General features: G+C 28.2%; 2 protein-coding genes and 1 long non-coding RNA gene across 3 annotated transcripts; all 3 read right to left on the bottom strand.

Annotated features, from left to right (window-relative positions):
• Positions 1–1700: 1700 nt before the first annotated feature.
• On the bottom strand, positions 1701–5332 carry LOC126835951 (uncharacterized). Its single transcript, XM_050568852.1, has 6 exons — positions 5317–5332; positions 5211–5237; positions 4319–4405; positions 3493–3588; positions 2337–2402; positions 1701–1951 (listed from the first exon to the last, which is right to left on the bottom strand). The coding sequence occupies exons 1-6, from the start codon at positions 5330–5332 to the stop codon at positions 1701–1703; spliced, it is 543 nt and encodes a 180-aa protein (XP_050424809.1).
• A 7689-nt stretch (positions 5333–13021) lies between these two features.
• Positions 13022–18055, bottom strand: LOC126835950 (uncharacterized). Its single transcript, XM_050568851.1, has 6 exons — positions 18021–18055; positions 17852–17902; positions 15413–15502; positions 14102–14257; positions 13991–14044; positions 13022–13290 (listed from the first exon to the last, which is right to left on the bottom strand). The coding sequence occupies exons 4-6, from the start codon at positions 14166–14168 to the stop codon at positions 13022–13024; spliced, it is 390 nt and encodes a 129-aa protein (XP_050424808.1). The 5' UTR covers positions 14169–14257; positions 15413–15502; positions 17852–17902; positions 18021–18055.
• Positions 18056–18259: 204 nt separating this feature from the next.
• Positions 18260–19342, bottom strand: LOC126835139 (uncharacterized). Its single transcript, XR_007685166.1, has 3 exons — positions 19313–19342; positions 19171–19233; positions 18260–18314 (listed from the first exon to the last, which is right to left on the bottom strand). It is a non-coding gene; the product is annotated as an uncharacterized LOC126835139 (long non-coding RNA).
• Positions 19343–25958: the final 6616 nt, after the last annotated feature.

The raw sequence follows: 25958 nt of genomic DNA, 5'->3' as shown, positions 1-25958 counted from the left end.
CAGTTGCAAAGGTCAGAAAACGAAACTATGATACTGTGGGTATAGGTTAGATAATATCTAACTATTGAATTGTTAATAGTACTATAAGGGAGGTAGATTGTCACGAGCAAAAGCACAATCTATGTTTTACATAGAATTTTACATGTTCCTCTAGATGTGCAAATGTCACAAATAAGGTGTGAGGGTTAAGTTAGGTTAGGGCACGTCAAGGAGTTCGGCAGTGCTCTTCAAGATATTCAAAGGGGCAAGGTTTTTTTTGCCAAACGTAACGTTTGGTTTCATAAAATACACAAGTTTTTCACAATGATTGTTTTGCAGTGTAAACGAATTACAAATGCTGTACAAGAGCCTTAACAATATCGAAACTATTATAAAAACAAACAATTTTTTTTATCGTTTTATTATTGTATTTTTCATTGTAAACGCGATGTTTTCTTAAAATATTCTGTTTTGCAGTTCTATTTGTATATTTTATGTTTTTGACCTATTTTATTTCTTGCACGGTAAAACCTTGATGTTACAATAATTATAGCAAATTCACCTATAGGTCTAATTATAAATATTTTTTATAAAATAATTTACCTATGTTACACTTAGCTATAATCGCTATTAAACATAATTTGATATAATTACAAATATTTGTTTGCATTTAACGCTTAAGTTTAAACCTAATAATATGAACGGTTATGTTTTACATTAACAGGTGATTTTTTGAACGTATATTGAATGTATAAAAATTGTATACATCAACATATTGTATAAGACGTATACGTTTTTACATTTTAAAATATACAGAGTGATCATTTTAATGGGATCTACTCAATGTCTCAGTGGGCTTAATTTTTTATTAAATTATTTATTTTAATTAGTTTAAATAACAATTTATAAGCAATTATTTATTCAAACACAAACAAAATTGTATATTTAATAGATTTTCTTAAAAAGTATAAAACTGTACTTTTAATTTTTAATTTCTGTGTCTAGACCTACAATATATTTGGAGCCCCCGAATGGATTTCTTCGTGTAGAAAGTCTATAGATTATAAATCATACCTAAATGGTACTTTATAATGTAAAAATTTAAAAAAATCATGAAAAACTGTGTACAAAAAGTAAAGGATAATTTCTTTTTGTTTCATTCTGACCTTGTGTTTACATCAACATTTTTAACTATAAATTAATAAATAAGTTTTCCGTAAAATTCCATACATTTTAGTTAGTGATAGTTTTCAAAAAAAACTATATGGTTTGAAATTCAATCTATATTTAATACCGAACAAAGATATTATTATGTATACTTACTTATACACCTATCAAAACTGCTTATGTTTTTTTATGCATTATTACATGAAATCATCAATTTGCTGTGACAAAAAAATATGAACAAAATCTTGTTATTTTTGAGAAAAAATCCAGATTCAAAGAGCCATAGTAGGCCATTGTAGGAACAGACTTCAAAACTACATAGAGATAAAAATCCAAAAATAGAATGGAAAAATTAATTGAACAGAACACAACGTAAGGCAGGTAGAAAAAAAATATCCAAAAAGTTGTTAAATTGACAAGAGTAATACACTGTTTATTAGGAAATATAATAAATAATTTTACTGCTTGGATATATAATTCCGGAACCCAAATATAATTTAAATATAATCAAAAAATAGTACTATGTAGCTTATTTATTAAGAGTTATACAAATGTTATGTCTCGTATAATAACGTCTTAAGTTCTTGGCTCCATACACCATTAATTTTTCTGTACGTGACTTCTCTGGGATATGAATCTCTGTTCCTCTTTTGTCTTATGGTACAACTGTTACGATTAGTACCAGGCATATTCGGAAAAGCGAATATAAATAATGTTCGACTTTTTGTATTTATGAACAATGCTATGAATTTACACATTATTCCTAATGGCATGTCATGTGTATCATCATACGGTGGTGGTTCGACTAAAACAAAAGAGGGAAATATTTCATGATAAGAGTCATTTTTTTTAAGTGCAATTTCCCTACGAATTTTTGAATATCTGTTACAGTATGCATACAGTTCTTATTATATAGCATTTTAGGTGGAGCACCCTAGACCCCATGCAGCGCCCCCTGGTGGTAGAAAAATGACCTAATTTGGCTTCAAGGGAATCAGAAGTAAATAATCATTATATTATACATTAATATCATGTTATTTGAAATAAAAACAATGCAGACTGAGGGGATGGGGATGAAATGCATAGCCTTAGTCCAACCTTCTAATCGGTGTTATCATTTAAAAATAAGTGGTTCAAATTTAGAAACAATTGTAGATTAAAGTAAGTGATAATAATTATTGTGTTCTTACTCGACTCACTCGATTGTTGTTCGCCGTCTCTTCCAATAGAGTTTCCATTTATTTCTGGTTGTGCGGCTAAAATAGAAGAGGAAAGTAACTTAAGATAAGACTTTGAGTCATTCTTTTGAATTACATTTTCCCAACAAATTTTTGAATATCTCATACAAAATACAAAACAATAGTAATTGATAGTTTCCCACATGTCGAGATACACGAGTTGAACATATTCTATTTTTTATAACTTTAAATATTTATATAAAAATGAATTTATGTTTGTCTGTTTGTCCTTTATGTATTAGTACACCATTCATCCGATCGCTATGAAACTTTGGGAAGTTATTTCACCCTTAAGGATGACCTCGAACACGAACTTTGTACTTAAAATACCAAATGTAAATAAATTAAATGTTGGTAATCATAGTAACCCAGAATAAACACTTGATTTGTAACCATGGTAACCACGGTACTCGTGCAAATGGTAGGTGACGATGGTGGGGATGGGGGAGGGAATGGGGAATGGGAATTATTTTACTCAGCCTTGGCAGACTAAATCTCGAGCAACGCCGGATTGTCCGGACAGCTTGTAATTATATAAAAATTCAAATCATTTTTTAAATAATAAACCATGATAATGCTTATTTGTTCTTTAAAATTTATTTGTTGAACATATTATATTAAATTCCCAGATGCCTTATTTGTTTGCTTAATATGCCAGAATTTAACAAATTACTCATTTTACAATAAAGAAAAGTTATATTTTAGTAGTTAAAAGTTTTTATTATAATTGTTTTATTTTTTTCAAAAATAGTTGACAATTAAAATTATTTGTAGGTTTTTTTTCTATCCTTGATATATTGTAGTATTAATAATGTGAACTGCAAATATAACAAATTGTTTTGCGTATAGATTTAAGTAGAATAAGAAAACTTTGTTTAACCCTAAATATTTGTGATTAGGATTAAAGATTAAGTTACAATACTTTTATTAATTTGACATTCAAATAGTTAAATTAATTCAATGGTAGTTGTTTTAAATTATTTTTTAAACAGCCAATCCAATTTTAAAATTAATAGTCATATTTTAAAACAATTAATAACTAAAAAAACTGTCATATTTCGGAAAACTTATGCTCGGAACTCCTAAATATTAATAAAGATGTACGTACTCGATGATGATGCAGTTATATTAAACAAATATTTAAAAATATCGCCGATGTAACTTTTTTGCAGCTCGTCTGCATTAGCAACCTGTCTTTCGCCATCTAAAACACATAAATTGTACGTTAATTAAAATAACAACCATTTTAACAAAATCATTATGAAGTAACATGTGTGCACTGCGCTGAGACCTATACCTGGATTGGAGGTATAGAACCAAATGTATAGAAAATATATCATTAATCTGATACTAGTACCTCCGCTGCACGGAAGTCCATAGGAACATGGATATGTCATAATATACAAACTGTTTGACTTTTGGTACTTTTGGTAGATGGTTAATCTCATTTATAAATTTTTATCCCTAATGTCTTGTCACTTATCTCTTATTTCTCATATCTTTTAATATTCTAATTTTTTTTTATAAGAAAATGCTTGTTTGTTCCTCTTATTCTACTGACGATTATTATACCACCAACACCATTTTTAAATCAATATTTATATCTTATAAAAATTGACAGCTATTCTCTCTCATATAATATCAAACAAAATTAAAACCCACATTGTTACTTGGTAGTTATCTGTATTTTGGTAAAAATACTTGTCGTGGCAAAATATAAAACATTTTTTTAGGTTCTTAATAATTTCCTAAGCTGAGATGTAGTACATGTATATGTAATATTATGATAGATTAAGGTGTTCCTTATTTTAGTCTTTTTCGAAATATTATACTACCTATGTTTCAAACTAAAAGGGTGAGCTTTTCTTTTTAAATATCGATTATACAATTTTTTTCAAAATTTTGGAAGATTTTTTAAGTATATAAATATTTACTTATTTCTTTGAGTATTGTATTTCTTAAAGCTATTCGAACACGACTTCTTCTCTCGTTTCCAAGTTGTTCCCAAGTGTCCGGAAAACCTGCAAAAGTTATTGAACGACTGTTTCAAAAAATTGCATACAAAAAATTAGCTAGCTGCTACACAACTGGAACACTATATTTCAAACACTATAAATCACACTGTATTATCACTAAATTTTTACAACGAAGAATTACTGTTGTAACTCAGAGAATTTATTCATTCCATACTTGAAACTCAAAAAACTCTAAAGAGACGTACTCAAGTATGTCAACAACGATGTATGGCCTATACATTTCATTAATAGATGTAGAATATTACAGATTGGATTAAAACCTTAAACTAATAAATGAATCTGTATATCGGATTCCATAAAGCTATTTTCTATTTTCAAAAAAAGCGTAATTACCTTCGCGTGGAACTTTAGGAGCAGTAAGTTCTATAAGAATATATCACATTTCAAATTATTATAGATACAGTTAATAAAATTCGGTTTTATCTATAACAACTTCACTAAAACCAATATTAATTCGACCAATGTATTGATGTACTTAAAATTAAACAAACGTCTGCTACGAATTAATGTTATAGACTATATTTTCAATAATGAACAAAATCAAAAGAAAAAAAGTATTGTATTATTATGACTGCTAAATTTACTGACGAATAAATAATATTTTTGTCGTTTATTTATTAGAGCTAAGTAATCATACATTTTGAAAATTGCTCCCTTAAAAATGTTACAATTTATATTTACTTAATTCATCTGTAATTATTTTTTTCAAAGTGCGATGGAGGTCTTCAGATACTATAATTAGAATCAAAATAAACTGTTGTTTAAGACTATGTTTAAGATAAATGGTTACCTTCGACGTTGCCCTGGTATGCGATATCTGGAATTAAAACAAATACATCGAGTACTTATAGAATATTAAGCAAATGTACGAACATATTTTACTAACAAATTGTTACCTGGTAAAACGAACATATGTTCAACATAATCTGAAATCAAAATTACACAAAATAATATTATTGGATTCAATTTCTATTATAAAGCGGGTTTGAGATCGAAAAAACATCTGTACTAGGTAGTAACTCGGAAATACTATAGTAATTGTGATTATATAAAATTGATGGAAATTTAATTTTATGGCTGAACTCAAGCAAATTAGGAGATAAGAAAAAAATACAATTATTATATAAAATAGGCATATCTAATATCTTTTTTTTCTGTACTATAATAATTTGCATTATTCCAATTTTTATAATATTTTTAAATATTCTTTTTGTTAGAAAACATAATCCTATTTTTTTTTATACTTATATAGTTATTATTACCTAGTAAATATTTAGGATTATAAACGACGGTTTTAATTACATGCTCCAATCCATCTAAAAAGTAAAAAAAAAAATGTTCAGTGATATGTAAAGATTAAAATAAAATCATATAGTTTAAAATTCAATGATTAAATAATTAAAATCGATTAATTTCTAATATAAGACCTTTATTTTTTTGAAATTTCTATGACTCATATTTACCTCAAAATTAGAGGTTTAAGTTATTTTTCACGAAAAATCATTTTGACCATTTTTTAAATTCTTAAATTTTTATCAAAAAATCAGAGAATCAAATAAATCATATATTTTTGTTTGGTCTAATATAAGTCTTATTTTTTTGAAATTATTAATACACATATTTACCACAAAAAAAAAAAGAAACAGGACAGAATTTATTTCTGTTTTCTTTTTAGTAATGAAAATGTTTTTTCCAAAACTTGAAAACAATATATTTCAGCCGAGTCTGCAACCACGAAAGAGCATTTTCATGTCTCGTTGAAGTACCGAATAAATTTAGAGTAGTGGTGGAATTATAGATAATAATATAGTATATTAAGAAGCAGTAACAAGCTAGTGTATTAAAACATCAAGTTTCTAGCTAATATTGTAGTGTTTAATATTTGGCTTAAAACAATTCATTGAGAATTTGGGCCCTTAAACTATTTTGAATTTTATCATTTAGTTCTAATTTGAACGTTGAACGTACAACATATCTCTTATCTCCTATATCTTACCCCTATCCCTTACCCACTTCCTCCATTCCCTATCTCCCACCCTCTTTCTCCCACCCCTATCACTCACCCCCTCTCTCTTAACCCTATCAATCACCCCTATCTCTTACCCCCTATCACTCACCCTTATCCCCCATCTCCTATCATTTACCCCTATTTTCTACCCCTATTTGTTTCCATTGTTGTATCTATTTACTCATTTTACCCTTAGAAGGTGTATTATAGTAATAAAAAATATATACATTTATAAATAAAATAAAAATAAATTAATTTTAAGTAAATCGTACTTGCAATAAATTTCCCTTTTACAACACGATTATTCATAATAAAAGCTTGCTTGATGAGGTCGTCTGTTATACATGTTTTAAAAAATATAAATAAGAACAATAAAATTAAAATACTATAAAAACTATTTTTGATAAAAGAAAAATTATTGCTGACTTGTAATGAACACCTCCGTCATGTACACTGAAAAACAATTAAATATTGGATTTGTTTAAAACTTGACTAATTTTGTTATAATAAAAACAAAAATTACTTGATTCAATAGTCGGAACATATACAGTGGCGAATAATAATAATAAACAGAGAAGTTTCATTTTTATCTGTAAATAATAGTAAACATAAAATCAATTTTTATTAATCATAGTCGTCACCAGAGATATTTAACAAAGCTGTATATATATACATTTAAAAACTTTTTTAACATGCAATTTTTTTATTATTTTTTTTTTTACAGGTTACGTCACAAATAAATTACTATTATGCTTTATAGCTAATTTTATAAAAATAAATCGTTTTACAAATGTAAATAATTTTTGTGGGGAAAAATGTGGAGGGACAAATTCAATTCTGAGTGGCTGAATCCCCTTAGACCCCTTTCCTCGTGGAATCTTTGTGCGTAGAATAATAGTCCTATCAATGATTGTATTTATATTAACACGACCACCAAATAGGTACACCGAAAACAGACTGCATGTATTGTTTACAACCTCCGAATCATAGAGAATATTGTTTTTTTACTTTTTTGTTGAAAACAATTTTAACGTACATATTTGCTGACAATAACTTTTGCTCTCATGTTAACTATATTTTAACCAATTTTATAAAAGGTTAAAGGAAAATAATTCAGCACACGACTTTTATGAAAAGAAAGATCACACGTTTCACCGTGGCTTATTAGCTGTTCGTATAACACAAAAAACAAACTACAATAATCTTAACAATAAACTAAAAAGTCAGAAGGCACGACAAAACAAGTCCGACGACCGGACTGTACCGTCGTTTTACGGGTAGTGCCGGCTTATCTCTTTCTCTTTTTTTTTTTTGATAATACTCATTAAATACAGATTTGCATTAAAACAACATAGACTGACTACATCACAATTTTAGTTGCTTTATTTTGATAGAAAAAAATATACCAAAAACGTTTGCTCAACAACGTTGTTGCGGTCAGATAAAAATAAAGTGCTAAAAAAAATCCTAACTACTGTTCAAGATTTTTAGACTAATATGTAAGATAAAAATATATCTTATGCTGAGTATAAGCGTGAACCGAATGAAGTCCAATATTCAATGTATGAGTTTAATAGTTATACTTACCTAAATAATTGGACCGTTAGAGTTTTTAAGACAACACTAATAACTCGTTCAACTTTTTTAACTAACTGTTTGAAAATAGTCTCCTTACGACTTGTCGATGGGTAAGTATTTCAACCGAAATATTAGAATAATAATATGTTTTTACAGTGTACCTATAGTACTATGTACACAGATGGCTCATATTTTTGCTGAAAACGTATTATCATGTAGTGCCATTTCTCCGATGCGGGTTTGGACTACATTTTTCTAGGTGTTAGGTTGAACTCGTATATCTAATGTTTACATTAGTGAATCACAAACGAAATTCAATTTATACGGCCTTACCTCTATTGTCTATGCCGAAATTTTGGAACGAAATACACTTAACTTATTTATCAATTTATTGCGACAAAATAGATGAATGAAATTGTGTAATTTTTGAGAAAAAAGTCATGTATTCATTTTTTATTATATAATTTATTCAATAAGAGTTATACTATTGTCATTCCTGGTCTGGTAGTAACAGTCCGCTAGTATGCACATGAAAGAGTTGAAAGGATAGAATGTGTTTGTGGCTTGTGGACACTGTCGCCCGTTTGACACTGGGCTAGGCGGTTTCTTAATTTAAACATGCGCCTATCTATAGATATAGGCACTAAAACCTAATTTTGTTCAAAATAAAGCTACACACAATAATAGTCATAATAAAAACAACACAGAAATAACAAATGCGTTTATACACTGTTTGCTATTAGCAAGTTGACATACGTTCCGTACTTGGTACTTATATTCATTGTAAGAATTAGCTCGTTAGTCAACTTGTAAAAATAATTGAAATATAATGACAATAGTAACGTAACATTTTAGAAGAGTTATATTAGAATATTTTACTTTTGATTCTCGGTAAATATGCTGGGTCTTATTATCTGTTAAAGCTCTGATCTTTTTTCTGGATACAAACCTATTTAGAAAAGAGTTGGTGATTACAGAAATTATAATTAGAAGGTAAATGAGTTAGGTATGACATTAGTATGACGTATATCGTGTCCAAGGATAAATGATCCGAAAAAAAAGTAAAATTAACTGGAAGAGTTGCATCATTTAGGCGATAGATGGATGGAGTGCTGGATGGCATAAAACTTCATAAAAATAAATAATGACAAAGAAATGTATACAGATAGGTTGATTAAGAGGATATGTGAAACTATTTTTTAACAAAATTCATAAAATTGAACCTGCGTCCTGCATATTATGGTAATAATATTAAGTATCTGTAAATCAACACATATTCAACAAACATAACTATAATCGTTAGTAAAACGGTTTATTATTAAATAAATTAAATCAATTTACAGCCTGAGTATAAGTGAGAACAATGCAAATATTTTTTAAGCAAAATAACTTTTTAATATAATACATTTCAGTAGAGTTATACCATTGATTTTTAGTCTTAATTAGTATTGATATAATTGAACAATTGTAACAAATGTAATTTATTTATTAAGAAATATAGCATTGTTATTCCTCGCCTAAGAAATTCTTAAGTTCTTGAGACCATATGCCATTAGTTTTTCTGAATGCAAACACTTCGGGTACTGAAACTATGTTAATCTTTTTTTTAACGATACATGCAGTATCATTATCAGTATCAATAATCGTAACGAATAAAAATGTTGTTGGAAATTTGGTATTTTAGAACAATGCTAAACATTGACACATCGCCTTGAATGGTACTTCATGTGTACGTCTATCTAAAAATATCAAAATATTTTTTTTTTATAATTCGCCAAATTTAGCTTACTAATTAGGTACTACATTTTTTATTGTGCAAGTAACAAGACACAGCTATTTTACGTCTTGTAAAAAAGTCATAAAACAATAGTACAATACGCATGTTTTCCATATCATACAGCATTAGTGGAAAACCTCTAGACCCACAGCAGTGCCCCCTGATGCCAGAAATGTGAACTTATTTTGCTTTAAGAGAGTTATGGGGAAAGAAGCTTTCTATGATACATTTATTTTATGTTATTTTGAGTAAAGATTGAACTTTAATGAATCGTTTAATGAATGGTCTATTTTTTATTTTTCCTATGATAATGTCTCGATACTTAAATCAATTACATTAAAATATTAATTAGCTTCTATTACTACGGAGGGATTTTATTATCATTATTACTATTGGGATGTATTGTCAATTATTCTCCTTAATGTATTTGTTAACTGATTTTACCCTTCGAGAGTGTATTATAACAAAATAAATATAAAAGTAAATTGATTAAAAATAAATCATACTTCCTACAAATTTGCCTTCTACAAAACAATCATTCTTCTCAAAAGCTTGATCGATGAGTTTGTCTGTAATACACAGTTAAAAAAAATGTATAAGTACAGTAAAATTAAAAAAATTAAAAATCCAATTTTTATAAAAGAAAAATGTTACTAACTTGCAATGACTACCTCCCTTAAATACATCACTGCAAAAAAAATGAAATATTAATTTTTTTTTTTTAAACTTAACCATGTTATTGTTAAAAGAAAATAATTACTGTCACTAGTCGAAACATTTACAATGCCAAATATTATTAAAATACTGAGAAGCTTCATTTTTATCTGTAAGTAACAATGAACATAAAATCAATTTATATTAGTCATAGTCGCCACCAAAGATGAGACAGTTTTGACATAACAAGGCTGTTTTTTTTATCATGATTATTATTTTTTTTTTTTACTAGACCCACGATACTTCTTAGATCGCTTAATTTATTATTTTAATTATTAAGATAAAAATCGAACTTGAATGGTACTTAATTAGGCCAAAATTGTAATTAGGGCTTCTACATCTACTATAGGAGGAGCTATATTAAACTTGTAATAATTTTAAAAAATCTAGTATAAATAGTAATTAAAATTTTTTTCTTCTTTATATATTACTAAAGATGTCAAATAACTTGGACTTCAAATTTGTTTTTTACACAACCGTTGATGAAAAACAATTTTTTTATTAACCATTTTTGAATAATAAATTTCGATTACATAAAATACAGTTTTACATTAAGAGCATCATAGGCCAACTATATCACAATTATTTTAGTATGTAGCTATATTTTAATTTAAAAAAATATACCCAAAACCTTCACTTAAAAACGTCGTTATGGTCTGATAAAAAATAAAATGCACTAAAGTACGCTTAAGATTTCCTCATAATTTGGTAAACTAATATTATGTAAGCTAAACATTTAACTCATTTAAAGTGCTGAGTATAGACATGAATCGATATCCAATAACCCACGATATTGATTATATCGTTTACGATAATCGGTTTTTTCTTACATATATCTCGAAAAAAAGTAAATTGAATAAAGAAATTGTTATTTTATTTGTCGACTAATGTTTGTAGTAGTTTTATCGATTTGGAAAAAAGTCGATAACGGTTCATGCCTACTTTATAATCCTATCGGTATAAATTATACTTTTGTGATTTGATGGTTATACGTACTTCAATTATTGGACCGTTAAAATGTCTAAGACAACAATAGCAACTCGTTCAGATTTTCAAAATCGAATGTTTAAAAATGGCCTACTTTGGTCGATGGGTTCGTATTTCAACCGAATTATTAGACAAATTTTATGTTTTTACACTGTACCACCTATTTCAATTACACAGCTGGTTCATTTTTTGTTTAATATGATTCATCGTGTATGATTCATCGTGCCATTTTTCCAACGCGGAATTTGCACTATATTTTTCTTGGATTAAGGTTTAACAATCACTCATATAGCGTTCCCTAATGCTTACATTAGAGAACCCCAAATGAAATAACATTTATACGGCTTTACCATTGACTATGCCGAATTTGATAAAAATAGACCGTATACCAAATAAATTTAATATAATACAATGTTTAGACATTTGACTCATTAAACTATCCCGAATAAATTGGTTTGACAGTTTATCGTATCAGTAAGGATAACATTAATATATAGAACTTTTAATCAATCTTAGCAAGATCAGTATTATAGATTCCTTGCTAAAAAATTTAACAATTTTAAAAATTATATTTTTCTTCAAATTGTGAATAATAACCATATTATTTTTAGGGTGGTTACGATTAGGTTTGATAGTTTTTTACAACAATCTGTTGCCGTTGTTACCCATATGTTGAAATTATTATTGCCGTAGATACTATGTTTTATATTATAAATCTCGGCCAGACACCATAATTTGAGGTTATGGTAATTAAGTAATAGGATTTTAAGAACCATACTTTTACCTCTTGGGTTTTGTGCCAGTTTACCATTTCTAATAAAATATTTTATGCGTCATAAGGAGAGCAGTTTGGTTTTTGTTGTTAAATTAATTATTAGTGCTACAACACAAAATGTGGCAGTCTATTATTTTTATCATGGGTGTCAGCAAATGCCCACTCCACCTTAGCGCAAAAGACGTTTCTGTATTATATTAGTCATATTAATGTAGTGAGTGAGGATGTAAAAGAAGACTAGCAAATTTTATTTTAACGGAATATTAAAAGGCAGTAGTAGTAAAATGATAAAATATCTATGTTCGCAAAACTTATATAAATAGTGTATCACAGCAATTCGTATTAAAAGGTCTATAAGTTAGATGGGAGGTTGACACGACATATGGTGTGTCTAATAATAAATGATCCAAAAAAAATGGTAAAATTGACTGGAAGAGTTGCATCTAGAGATGGATGGATAAAATGCTAAATTACATAGAACTTACTAGAATTCAATAATGGCAATACAATGTCGATATATACAGGTGGATGCAGAGAATTAGTAAAACTTAATTTTAAAAAGGCTTTAAATCGAAAATTTATAATATGGTAAATAGATATATTATCTGTTTAAATCATCATAAAACCATCAAATGTGAATTGTAATTATAATTTATACAGTAAAACGGTTTATTATAAAATACATTAAATCAGTTTACAGCTTGGATATAAGTAAACAATGAAAATAATAATTAAATATAATCTAAATAGTATTATAGATTTTTATAATTGAATATCTGTTGGTCCCTCGTCTAATTGTTTCTTAAGTGGTTTTCCTTGGTAACCTTTTTCCTGGTAGTCTGTTTGGTACCATATACCATTTATTTTTTTATACATGAAACATTCGGATTTAAATTTGTAATGTGTTATGAGACAAGTCATATCATCTTCAAACGCCATAGAATCTAACATTGTTGTTGGAAATTTTATACTCCAGTACCATGCTATAAAATAGCACATTATCTCTATTGATTTATGATATGTATCTCTATCTAAAAAAATAAAAAGTATTTAAAAGTCATAAAACATATAAGTGATATTAATTATGGTGTAATGATTTCAGATAACGCCACTAGTCATTTATTCGGGATACAATTTCTTAACAAATTTATGAATACCTCATATAATATAAAAACCAACGGTATTTGATTTTTTAATTTATTTAAAATAATAATTTTGTTAATAATAAACATTAAGTATACTTATACTTATGTATATTATGTATAACTCTATTGAAAAATATAGCTGAACGAATTTTGCGAGCAATATAAAATGATTAATTCATTAATCATCGAGTTGTAAAACGATAATATATTTTATGTATTTTAGCTATCAATTAACCTTAAACATTTATTTGTTCATTGAACTTTTATTCGCAGAAAAATGTATATTAGTTACACGTAAGACTCATTTATTTGTTTATTGTGCTTATTAAATAGTTAACTCATTTTACAATATAGTAAAATTAGGTCCTTAACTGAAATATTTTACAAAAAAAATTTTTAAATTCCTATTTGAAAAGAATGCTTATAAAAATTAAAATTGATAGTTTCGCTAAAAAGTATTTAATTAATTATTGTTTCTTAGTTTAGAAATTATTTTAAAAAACTTTTAGTAATTATAAAATATATTTTATAGAAAAAAACGAGTGGTTAAAATGTTATAAGAATTGTTAATTATCAGTGAACTTACTCCACAGCGGTACTGAATTTTCATCATTCTGGCCTTCATAGTTTTCAGTCATGCCTAATTAAAAAAAAAATAATTAGGCTCATCGTTAATTTTAACATAGATGATACGTACAACAGTCGCCGTCTTCATCTTCCAAAAACTCCGTCTTGTCTTTTCCACTAGTGCCACCAAGCTCCATAATAGTATGTCTAGTAGAGTCATGTACACTTAACTTGCTGAATTTATCATTAATATGCGGTGTTACCGAAGCTTTATTTTCGTCGTTTTCTGAAAACCATAACTGTACGTCAAACAAAATACTAACAATTTTAACAAAAAAATTAGAAATCATTTAGTGTGCACAAAACTTTGACCTAGTGTTTGATTATGACAGACTGCAAACGTTAATTTAAATATAAAGTTAATGTATCAGTAGAGTGTAGACTGATAGTAGGTACTACCTCTGCTGCACAAAAGTATATAGAAACATGGATATCCTAATATAAATTGATATTGAAATGATTATGGATGTCTTAATAAACAGATAAAGGGTCCTGGGACTTTTGTAGATTATTGGTACTTTAGTACTTCAATATTTAATCTCTCATCTCTTATATCAAAGCTTATCACTCGTCTTAATGAATGTGATATACTTACGTGACGGTTGAATTTCGTATATGAGTCAAAAAACCAAATACGATTTAACAAACGTTTGAAACGAACCCACAAACATTTTTTTTTGAACACTAATCCTCACATGCCTGTTACGATGAATAAGAAGTTAGATTGTTTTGGCCATGGTCGTGAAAATTATTTAAAACTTTTTGACAATCCTTTCTTATCTTTTTTTTAGTATCTTCGGCCATAATAAGAAATATTAACAATCAATTTCTTATGTAACATCTCATGTATAATTATTTTTGAAATTCTTTGTCATTGGTCGCAAAAAATACTTTTATGACCATGGCCAAAGTAAAAGAATCCAATCAAATTTGAGATCATAATTTTCATTGTAAAAGACGTAAAGTGTAATTTTCAAACAAATCTGCTAGGGGTCGCTCCAAACGTTCGTTCGTGTTTGGCGTTTTACACATATGTATATATACATAACAATACTATAAAAAGACCGTTAGGTGTATTTCAAACGTGATGTTGCTTATACACTCTTCTTTTTGGGGTCTTTATAACGTTTTCAAAGTTGTGTTCGCAGTAAAATGTTTATATTATTTTTAGTTTATAAATAATTTAAAAAACTGAGATTTATTATTGAAAAATATACATCTAATATATTAGGACGTCCATTATTTTGGACTTTTTCGAAATTATATGCTCCCAAGGTTTCAATCATAAAATCGTGAAGTTTTATATTTTATTTAACATGCGATCATCGAAACAATTTTCAAAATGTTCGAAACCACATAATAACTGTATATATAATTTTACCTAATGCCAGGCTAATTATACTTCTTAAAGCTTTTCCAATAAGTTCTCTTCTCTCATTTCTAAGATATTCCCAAGTTATATTCGTAACACCTACAAAAAAAATATGAAATGACTGGGTAATTAAACTAGAGATATAAAAAAATTAATTAATTAATACATGCAATACATATGGTGCAATTAGCATCATATTTCAAAGAACTATTTTATAACAATTTTGATACAGCCAGAATTAGCGTTGAAACTCAAAGAAAGTAATAATTTTATACTTGATGTACAAAGAATCTTATACTCATCACAGTTGGATACAAACTACAGACGTCTATGTATTATTATTTTTTTTTCACCAGGAACTTTGTCGCGTTAGTCCGACCGACGTAAACGCATCCCTAAGATTGAGCGGATTAATAACATGTTGCTTTTTATTTTAATTAATTTTTTTTTTTTTAACTACTCACAACTCCATTTTTATTTACTATCTAAATTATCCAAATATATTTTTATTCAAAACACATTATAAGTTACATGATTAATTGACTAAATAGTTGTATACACAACAGTGGAGATAACAAGAATACAACGTGTAACGTCAACGTAGCAAGACGAATGTTACGACAGGCCAACAATAATAACTTGCATTGCGTGTTTCCTGTCGAATCAAGAGCATTCGTTAGCCTAAATAATCTAGTCATAAAAAAAGTTAATTCATAATTTTGTTATTCTGTTGCAAGAAAGTACTGATTCCTTTAAAAATTTGACAAATACTCCCACTCTCAAACTAGTAGTTTATTTTATTAAAATTATTGTTTGATCAAAAATATTTTTTAATAATAAAGCAAATTTAAACTCTTAAACAACTTTAAAGCCTTAACTACTTAACAATATGCGTAATTACTTCGTTGTGTAACTGCAAGAGGAGACAATTCTCAAAAAATAAAAATACAATTTATAGGTACAGTTAATAAAATTCGGTTTTACCCGAAACCATCACATTACAACCGATAATAATTAGACTAATTTATTAATATACTGAATGTTAAAAAAAAATGTTAATTATTGCTAATTGCAACTTCTAAATATACATAAAATGAAATTATAATTAGAATATTTATTAAAAGTTTAAGCATAAAATATACAGAGTGTTTCAAAAATAATGGTGGGATTTCAAAAGGCTGTAGGTTGTGAAGTATTGGATCTACAGTGCTGTGGTAGGGTTTGAATGAAAGAGAGAGTTGTCAAGTCAAATGACTGCCACTAGACTTCTCTCCACGTTCCCGTTTTTTGACATTTTTATGTCTTTGCTTTGGCACACACACGGAAAATCGATCCCGGTTATCATAACGGAAAACCCGACATCGACACCGGTTGCCATAATGAAATTATGAGATCTAATAAGATAAGAGAAATAAGAGATGAGGGAAAGCGATAAGAGGTAAGAGATATGATTTTTACTTTGAAACACAACCGGAAAAGTCGACACCGACATCGACACCAGTTATCATAACGTAAAACGAGATAAGGGTGAGAGGGGGTGAGTGATAAGGGTGAGAGATAGGGAGTAAGAGATAGGAGTTTAGAGATGAAGAATGGTGTTCGGGATGGTAATGGGAATGGGGGCATATATTTTGTGTTCACAACGTTCAAAATATAAATGAAAAATAAATTCAATAATTTAAGGTGCCAAACTCTCTATGATTTGTTTGGGGCCAGATATAACGAAAACACTAAAATATTAGTCAGAAACTTGATATGTACCTTAGATACATAAAAATAGTTTTAGTAGTTTTTAAGTAATTGGCCTTAATCTATTGTCGCCAGCCTTCATTGTTCAGTTTGTTAAGATGGCCTCCACACAACAGAAGGCGTACTGCGTGATCGAGTTTGCGAAGTGTAATACAGTTGTACCCTGTTCGCTAAGAGAGCATGCCGGGTTTGTGCATGTAGACTAAAGACTAAACAGCCACCAAGGACTGGCTGGCGGACAGGACGGTCTCCGGGGGGAAAGTTAGACACACTGGGTGCCACGCGGGCATGCGCAGAACGGCCAATTTTCGTCGAGTCGTGGCTTGGTCTTTCGGTGAACAGGGTATACGACTGTGAAACATCTAGTGGTAGTCAATCGAAATTTGACAACTCTTTCTTTCATACAAGCTACAGCCTTTTGAAACCCCACCATTCTTATTGAAACATCCTGTATTAGGAATACCAATATGTTAACTATAAACGTTAATACTAAGACTAGTTAATTAATATACTAAATTTTAAATAAAAATTCAATTATTTCTAATAGCAATATCCAAATTAACGTTTTTAAATAAATTTCAAATATTTATCAAAAGCTTAAACAAAAAACATATTAAACCAATATGACTACATGAATGAAATTTTTGTCGTTTTTTTTTTAAATCTTAGTGACCATCAATTATGTAATCTTATATTTACCTAATGCATCTTTTATTTCTCCTTGTATGATGGTTTCTTGATTTTTTTTGTCTTAAATACAAAACAAAACACATTATGTTATACATTATATTTTAAATTTCAACATATTAATAAATAATCAATATGTGTAAAATATTTCAAATATGCAGTATAAATGTATGTTATATACCTAGTATGTTCTGAATAAATGAAATTTCTGAAATTAAAACAAATACAGTGAGTACTAAAGTTAGTGTATTAAACAAATATGCCGAAATAATATGATAATAATTTGAAGTACAATTTTTTACCCGGTATAGCGAGCATACGATTCATTTCCCCTGAAATTAAGATGACATAATTTAATGGTATTGGATTTAGCATTTATTAGCATGTATTATATTTTTTATTATTACATAATTATTACTACCTGCTGAATATTTTTCTTGCAACACCATGGTTTCACATACATGCTCCAATCCCTCTAGATTAAAAAAACAATTTCTGATATAATAAAGGATTAAAATATAATAAAATAAGACACATTTTCTTAACAGTTTATATAAACTGAAGTATTTTTACATACAAATAACTTGACAATTTATAAGAAAAACATAAAATTATATCAGTACGACGATAAACATGTTGTATGTTAATATGTTCGGCGAAACGACTAAAATAATATATATTTAATCTTTTAATATTTACTAGGTTGTTTAATATCGTATATTCTTGTAAGTTTTAATATGAATATTTTAAGTGATAAATCTAAACAGGATATTACTGTGAAATAATGTCTATTTAGTTTGAGTCGCATAAATAAGATCAATAACGATGGTATAATTAATCTAAAGACTCAGGTTTCAAATGTATCAGCAAAAATTATCTTCTGTTGACTCATTGAACATTTTGACTTTGTTAAACATTGATTTCGCATGCTTTTATCCACATTCTACATATTGTCTTAAAGTTAAACTTTGACAACCCATGAAACATAATAGCTTCCGTAAATTTAAATCTATTAAAACTGCATGTAATAAACACGACGTGTGTTAATGCCTGAGAATTTGTCCGGAAATTATTAAATATATTAATATTATTTATAATATATATTTTTTTCAATGTTGATGTCTTAGTCAAAATTAGTTTTAATCAAATACTTTAAAATATTAATTTTTAGCTTTTAAATTTACTGTAGGATTTTATTATTATTATTCTTGTTGTGGTTTGTATTATTATTTATTTCATTGTAATATCAGTTTATTTATTTCACCCTTCAAGGGTATATTATAACAAAATTAATAAATATATAGTAGTAAATTAATTTAAAATAATCTTACTTCTTATAAATTTGCCTTTTACATAACAGTTATTCTTATTAGAAGCTTGCCTGATGAGTGAGTCTGTAATACATAAATTAAAAATATGAAAAAAACTAGAATTTAAACATGCTACTTTTTATAAAAGAAAAATGTTACTGACTTGTAATGATTACTTCTTCCTTGTACTTTACTGTAAAAATAGTAAAATATTGAAGTTGTTTAAAACATATCTAACTATGTAATTGAGAAAATAAAATAATTACATAATTCATCTGTCCAAACATTCACAGTGACTGATAATATTAAAAAACAGAGAAGTTTCATTTTTGTCTGTAAATAAATAAAACATATAATATAATTTTATTAGTCATGCTCGCCACCAATGACGAAATTATTTTGGTATTAAAAGGCTGTTTTTTGATAAATATATAATTTGTTTTTTACTAGATCGCTAAACTGATTTTTTCATAATGCAAGGTAGAAATCGAACTTGAAGGGTACTTTATTAGGAAAATTGTAGTTGTGACTACTAGATCTGCTATAGCTGTAGATGTACACAAACCAAGCCAACTTACTACCCGCATTTTTTTCGGGTTTGTAGGCGCAAAGATATAGTGGTCTCAATTGGAAATGTCCCGTCTATATTTACATTATCTATGGCTCTACTTTCCTTAGATGATAAATACGGTTTTGGTTTAAACTGTGCTAATTTTTAAAATGATTTTATTCTATGCTTTTTTTGTAGCTAGTTTATTTTCATAGTACAGATTTCCAATTGATAATGTGTTAGGTTCTACTATATTCTTTGAATTTTCGTTGCTTAAAATGCGCTAGTATTATATTGTAGTAAACGGCACACAATAAGTAAATAATTTTTTTTGGGGTCTTTTAAAAATATAAGATATATATATATATGGTTTTACGACTCAATTTTTAATGAATAAATCAATTTATATATATTTTAGCTATCAAAAAAACCAGTACAGTGGGGTCGAGGCATAGTGGGGACGGATCATAGTCGGGTCGGCGCATAGTGGAGACGGGGAGGTCACTGGTTTACAGGAATTTTTAAATCTGAAAGTGATAAAATCACTTTAAAAAAAACGCTTTAATGCAAATCGGGATTTAGTATTTTCAACCCAGTACACTCCAAACCAAGCACAGTAATAATCAGCAAAGTTAGAAAGTATTAAATTGAGGTGCTGTATTTACAAATCAGCATCAGAGCGTTAATTTGAAAGTGATTTTATCCGAGAGGACTAGTACAGTATAGGCATAATGGAATCAAGGCAACGAGGGGACGGAGAGGTCACAGGTCTACAAGAATTATTATAAATAAAAGTGATAAATTGAATAAAATCGCTTTCAAATAAACGCTTTGATGCTCATTTGTAAATACAGAACCTTCATTTAAAACTTTCTAACTTTGCTGGTTTATACTGTGCTTGGTTTGGACTGTACTGGCTTGAAAATACTAACTACCGATTTGCATCGAAGCGTTTTTTCGAAAGTGATTTTATCACTTTCAGATTTAAAAATTCCTGTAAACCTGTGACCTCCCCGTCCCCAATATGCCCCGACCCAAATATGCTCCGTCCCCACTATGCCCCGACCCCACTGTACTGGTTTTTTTTTTTTTTGCAAAAACTTAGTAAACCAAATAACACAAATACAATGTCTTGTTATATTTTGTTGGAATGGTCGACGATTCATGTTTCAATCGTTTGTACTCCATAGTTTAAATTATAATCGCTTATTCTCAATAAAATTAATATTTATGTATTATATACTTCCATTATAGCAATCTCACACAAACTATTTATACTTCACAGATTATATTATTTCAAAGCTATATTATACTTCTATTTTACTAGATTGACAATGTACAAAATAAAATGCAACTAAAAAAACCTTTTCATAGATCTTTAAAATGTAAAGGGTGGGTTAGTGAAACGGGTTTTACCATTTAAATACATTAGAAAATCGCCGTTTTACTGCCTCATCCTGTATATTAATTTCTTGTTATTTTCTAAAGAAAAATGGATTTTCTTACATTTAAATTAAAATAAATCGTATACTGGTACTGTGATGGAGAAAACAATAAATTTTACCTACATTTATTACTTATTAGTTAAATATTACTAACGTGTATAGCCACTAGCAGTCGGCTGTTGCCTGTTATTTAACAATAACCTTTAATGGAGATTTTAAAAATTGTGTTTTTTTAATGATAGCATAGGAGCAGTATCATGATGTTAAATGTTTACAAGATTTGATCTAGTCATAAAATAAAGTATTATCATTTATGACTTAATTATTATTAAAATTTATCTTAATAGTAATAGTACATAGTAATAAAATAATGAAATATTTTTTACAAAATTAGAGCTACAAGTTGATAAACTAAAAAAATAAAATTAGCACGAAGCAGATTATCTAATATTAGACAATTTAAACAATCAAGCGTGAATCTCTTTAAATGAATAACAGTATAACAATATACAAAACATTAGTTTTCCTTTAAAAAAATTGTGTAATAAAAAAAACATTTTGAGTCGGTATACTGCATAAAAACCAACACTTAATCTGAATCCAAAAAACAACACTCCTCTTCATTATTTGCAGGTAGTTGGACATTAAATACTCATAGTTAACCTTCGGTAAGGTTATATAACGCAGGCTATAAAATAACGAGATAACGACAGTGGTTTTGTCGTATCAGAATCATTAAGTGTCTTAATAAGTACACGACCAGGTTTTTTTCACAATAAATCGAGTGTCTACTATAATCAGTTACACGATTTAGTCGCCTGTGATATCATGTAATAAACACAATATTATGATACCGATCATTGGGCCCTAAACTAATCTAACACGGATAGACGTTACCAACTGATAGTTTTTAGTGTCTGTTCGTTTCTCACATCTGGTACACTGGGTTTTTAGTTAAAAAAAAAAAAAAAAATTGAACTTTGTGTAAACTTTAAGTCAAGAGTGGTACTTGAGCACAAAACCTAATAGTATCATTCTGTATAGATATAAATAAAATTGTTTTAATGATTTGATCAATTTTTTTTAAAGATTTTAGGTGTTTTTGTTAAAATATACGCAATGTGCGAAAACACGGTTTTCCGGCAATTAAAAAAAAACTGTAGTGCCGAATTTTTCACCCGCTTAATATGTTATGGATACATATGAGTTCCAACTACTGGCAAATTTTCAACCCAAAAGTTTTAAAATTACGGCTAAAAACCCCGAAAAACAAAAAAACTTGTACCCCCCCTAGGGGGGCGGGAAATGGGTATATTTTGAATTTGACAAAACTGACGTGCGCGGGCATAACAAATAAATATTTCTTATACATTTCAACTCGATCCGACTCTTTTTCTCGATACTATAGCCAGTAAAAGTTCTAACTTAAAAACTCGTACGGTTTTTTTTTTTGTTTTTTCAACTTTCGTCTATGAAGACTTAAACTTTTTCAACTTTTACCCCCCCAAAGTACAAACTAGACAAAATTTGTGATTTATAGAGTTGCTATTCAAAGGAATTGGTCTAGTATTAAAAAAGTTACAGTGTATACAGCGAAAAAAAAAGCCCACATCAGAGTAAAACCAATACCTTCTCGCTTTGCATCGAAGCTAAAATGGTTGGGAGAAGGACGAAGCCGACCTCAAATACCAGAGGCAGTCACGCAAGTTCAAACCAGCTGATTGTCAGACAACTCCAGATAAACCAAGGTGCGGGGTATGCGGTCGTTCAAACCACGCCCAAAAGGACTGCAATTACAAGGACTACAGCTGTAACATTTGTAATGTCAAAGGTCACCTGGCTCAAATGTGTACTAAAAGGGGTAAGAATGATCAACCAAAATATTATAAGTATTCCCAAAATAAATTTATACCACAGAATTCGAATGAAAATGTAGAAGAAAATGATATTATGTATAATTTATCTGATAACTTTTTTTGTATAAGGGAACAACATAATTCTCAAAATAGAATAAAGCCTTTTACAATTATCCTATCAGTTGAAAATAAAAAAATGTTGAAAGAAATAATTACGGGGTCTAAGTACATACATTGTAGTGTTATATCAAAAAAATGTATGATTCTAACTTTAGTAATATAGTTTTACAATACAATGATATTTCATTATACGATTATGTAGGAAATAACTTAAGCCCGATAGGTAAGGTCATGGTAAATGCGAAATACTCAAACAAGGCTTTTAAAATGGGTATTTATGTCATTGAAAAGGGAGGCCCTCCTTTGATTGGTAGAAATGAATTACATACAATTCATTACTCACCCTTACATAAAAATATAAATGACAGTGATAATTTAGATCTGGATCAAATATTAAAAAACTTTGAAGAACTGTTTAAAGATGATTTGGGGACATTTAATAAATATGAAATTTGGTTAATTATTAAAAAAGCGGCTATACCCAAATTTTTTAACCCAGGTCAATCCCTTTAGCGTTAAAAAGTAAAGTAGCGACAGAAATAACTCGTTTAGTAGTTAATCAAATTCTAGTTCCGGTTGACTACAGTGAATGGGCAACACCTATTGTTTCAATTTTAAAATCTGACGGCACAGTAAGAATTTGTGGTGATTTTAAAATTACAATTAACCCAGTTTTGGATGGAACGGAGTACCCATTACCTAAAGTAGAACATCTATACGCAAACATTAGCGGTATTTTTCTAAAATTGATCTTAAAGATGCGTACCAAGAAAAAGGTAATTAAAGAGACAAATCGAAAATATACTACCATTAACACACACAAAGGTTTATTCAGTTACACTCGAAATCCATTTGGTATAAAAATACAGCAGGTGAAATTCAGAAAGCTATGTAGCAGATATTTTAAAACCACTTTATTTGCTTCTACATAGGGATATTAAATGGCATTGGTCACCAAATTGTGGCAAAGCGTAAAAAAAATTAAGGAAATTCTTACATCCTAGACCTGTTAGAATTAAAAACCCTCTTCAGCGTTTTCCTCCTTGTGGTTATTAATAAGTATGTTACTGCATTATTTTTTTATATTATAAAAACATGTTTACTATACATAATTATTATTTTTGTACGAAATATTGTAATTTGATATTGATTTTGTAATAATTTGTGTTGTCTATTTATATAATATTAAAAATGTAATTATGGTTAAGTATATTATTTTTGATTTTATTTTAAATATTAAAAAAAAGAAAGAGGTGTTACGTATCAGCAGTGTAGACGCGAGTGCTATACCGAAACAACTCGTCATTCGTGTAATTTGGGTTTCATAATAAACATCAGCGAATATTATTATTTATATTGATCTAATTGTGTTTTACTTCCATACTAAGGTATAACAATTACGAATTTAATATCAGTTCTCAATTTTAATCAGCCAGAAAAAATGTAATTAAAAAAAAAAAAAAACCGAATTTGTGTAAATTATAAGTCAAAAGTGGTAGTTGAGCACAAAACTTTATAATATATAAAATTATAAATGTAATAAACGTTAAACACACACACTGATATCCCCTCTTAAATATTTCGTATTATAACCATTCACTATTATCCACAACCAATCACACATTCTATAATCCCACTTAATTATTCCAAATGTATTGTCCACAACCAATTACAGTTTCTATAACCCCACTTAATTATTCCAACTAATAAAAAGATACACCTGGCACAGCATATAAAAGACATATGCAACAGGATGACTTTATCAGTTCTTCATTTCCAGTTTTCTCGTTTCACTCTCATAGTCTATCGTCTTTCTACTCATTTTAATCATTTCTTTCATATTTTTTCATAAACATCACGTTTTTCTTTGCTTAATACCAGTGTGTGTGTGTAATACATTTTTAAACTAAAATATACGGTTATTTAAAAGCATATAATTTCGAAAAAGTCCAAAATAAGGGACGTCTTGATAATAATACGAAATTATATGCTCCAAAGGTTTCAATCATAGAATGTTGTAGTTTTCTATTTTGTAGAATATGCGATTATCGAAACAATTTTTAATATTTTTGGAACTCGTGATATTTGCATATATAGTTACCTATTGCCTGGCTAATGATACTTCTTAAAGCTTCTCCAATAAGAATAATCTTCTCTGCTCTATATGTGCTGTCCAAGTTAAGTTCGTAAAGTCTACAACAAAATATTAAATGATTGAGTTGTTAAAACTAAAGATATAAATTATTAATACATAATTGCATTAAATTTCAGAGAACTATGTTATAACTAAATTTTGATAAAACCAGAGTTAGTGTTGAAACTAAAAGAAAGTATTTATTTTATAGTTGAAATACAAAGAATCTTTATCTCATTAAAATTGTAAGTGAGAGTCAAAATGATGTGGACGGCAAAAAGATTAATGGCGTGACCTACAAGTTAAAGCATCCAAAACTGAAAAAGACAGAAAAATCTACTATAGACGCGTTTTACTTGAAAAATGATTGAATGATTATGTCAAAAACGATGTATGGCCTTTACAATTATTCTTTAATCGATATTAAAAATGTATACTATGTACAGTTTACCGCCGTAAACGCATCCCTATGATTGAGCGGACTAATAACATGTTGTTTTTTATTTTAACCACTCACAGCTCCAATTTTATTTACTATCTAAATTATCCGAATATATTTTTATTCAAAATACGTTATAAGTTAAAAGTAGTATAACTTACTAAAATTATGCATTTCAAATATTTATTATTATTGTACAATATTTTATTTATCATATATAATAAATATGTTTTATCACAAGACAATTACCATTGTGCTTTATACG

This window comes from Adelges cooleyi, unplaced genomic scaffold (assembly GCF_023614345.1).
Source record: "Adelges cooleyi isolate 19-005CV unplaced genomic scaffold, UGA_ACOO_1.1 ACOO_flye_CR_arks_rails_tigmint_CR_PRNA_23, whole genome shotgun sequence".
Classification (NCBI taxonomy): domain Eukaryota; kingdom Metazoa; phylum Arthropoda; class Insecta; order Hemiptera; family Adelgidae; genus Adelges; species Adelges cooleyi.
Note: the sequence above shows the minus strand (reverse complement) of the source record. Positions and strands in the feature narration are given on the sequence as shown.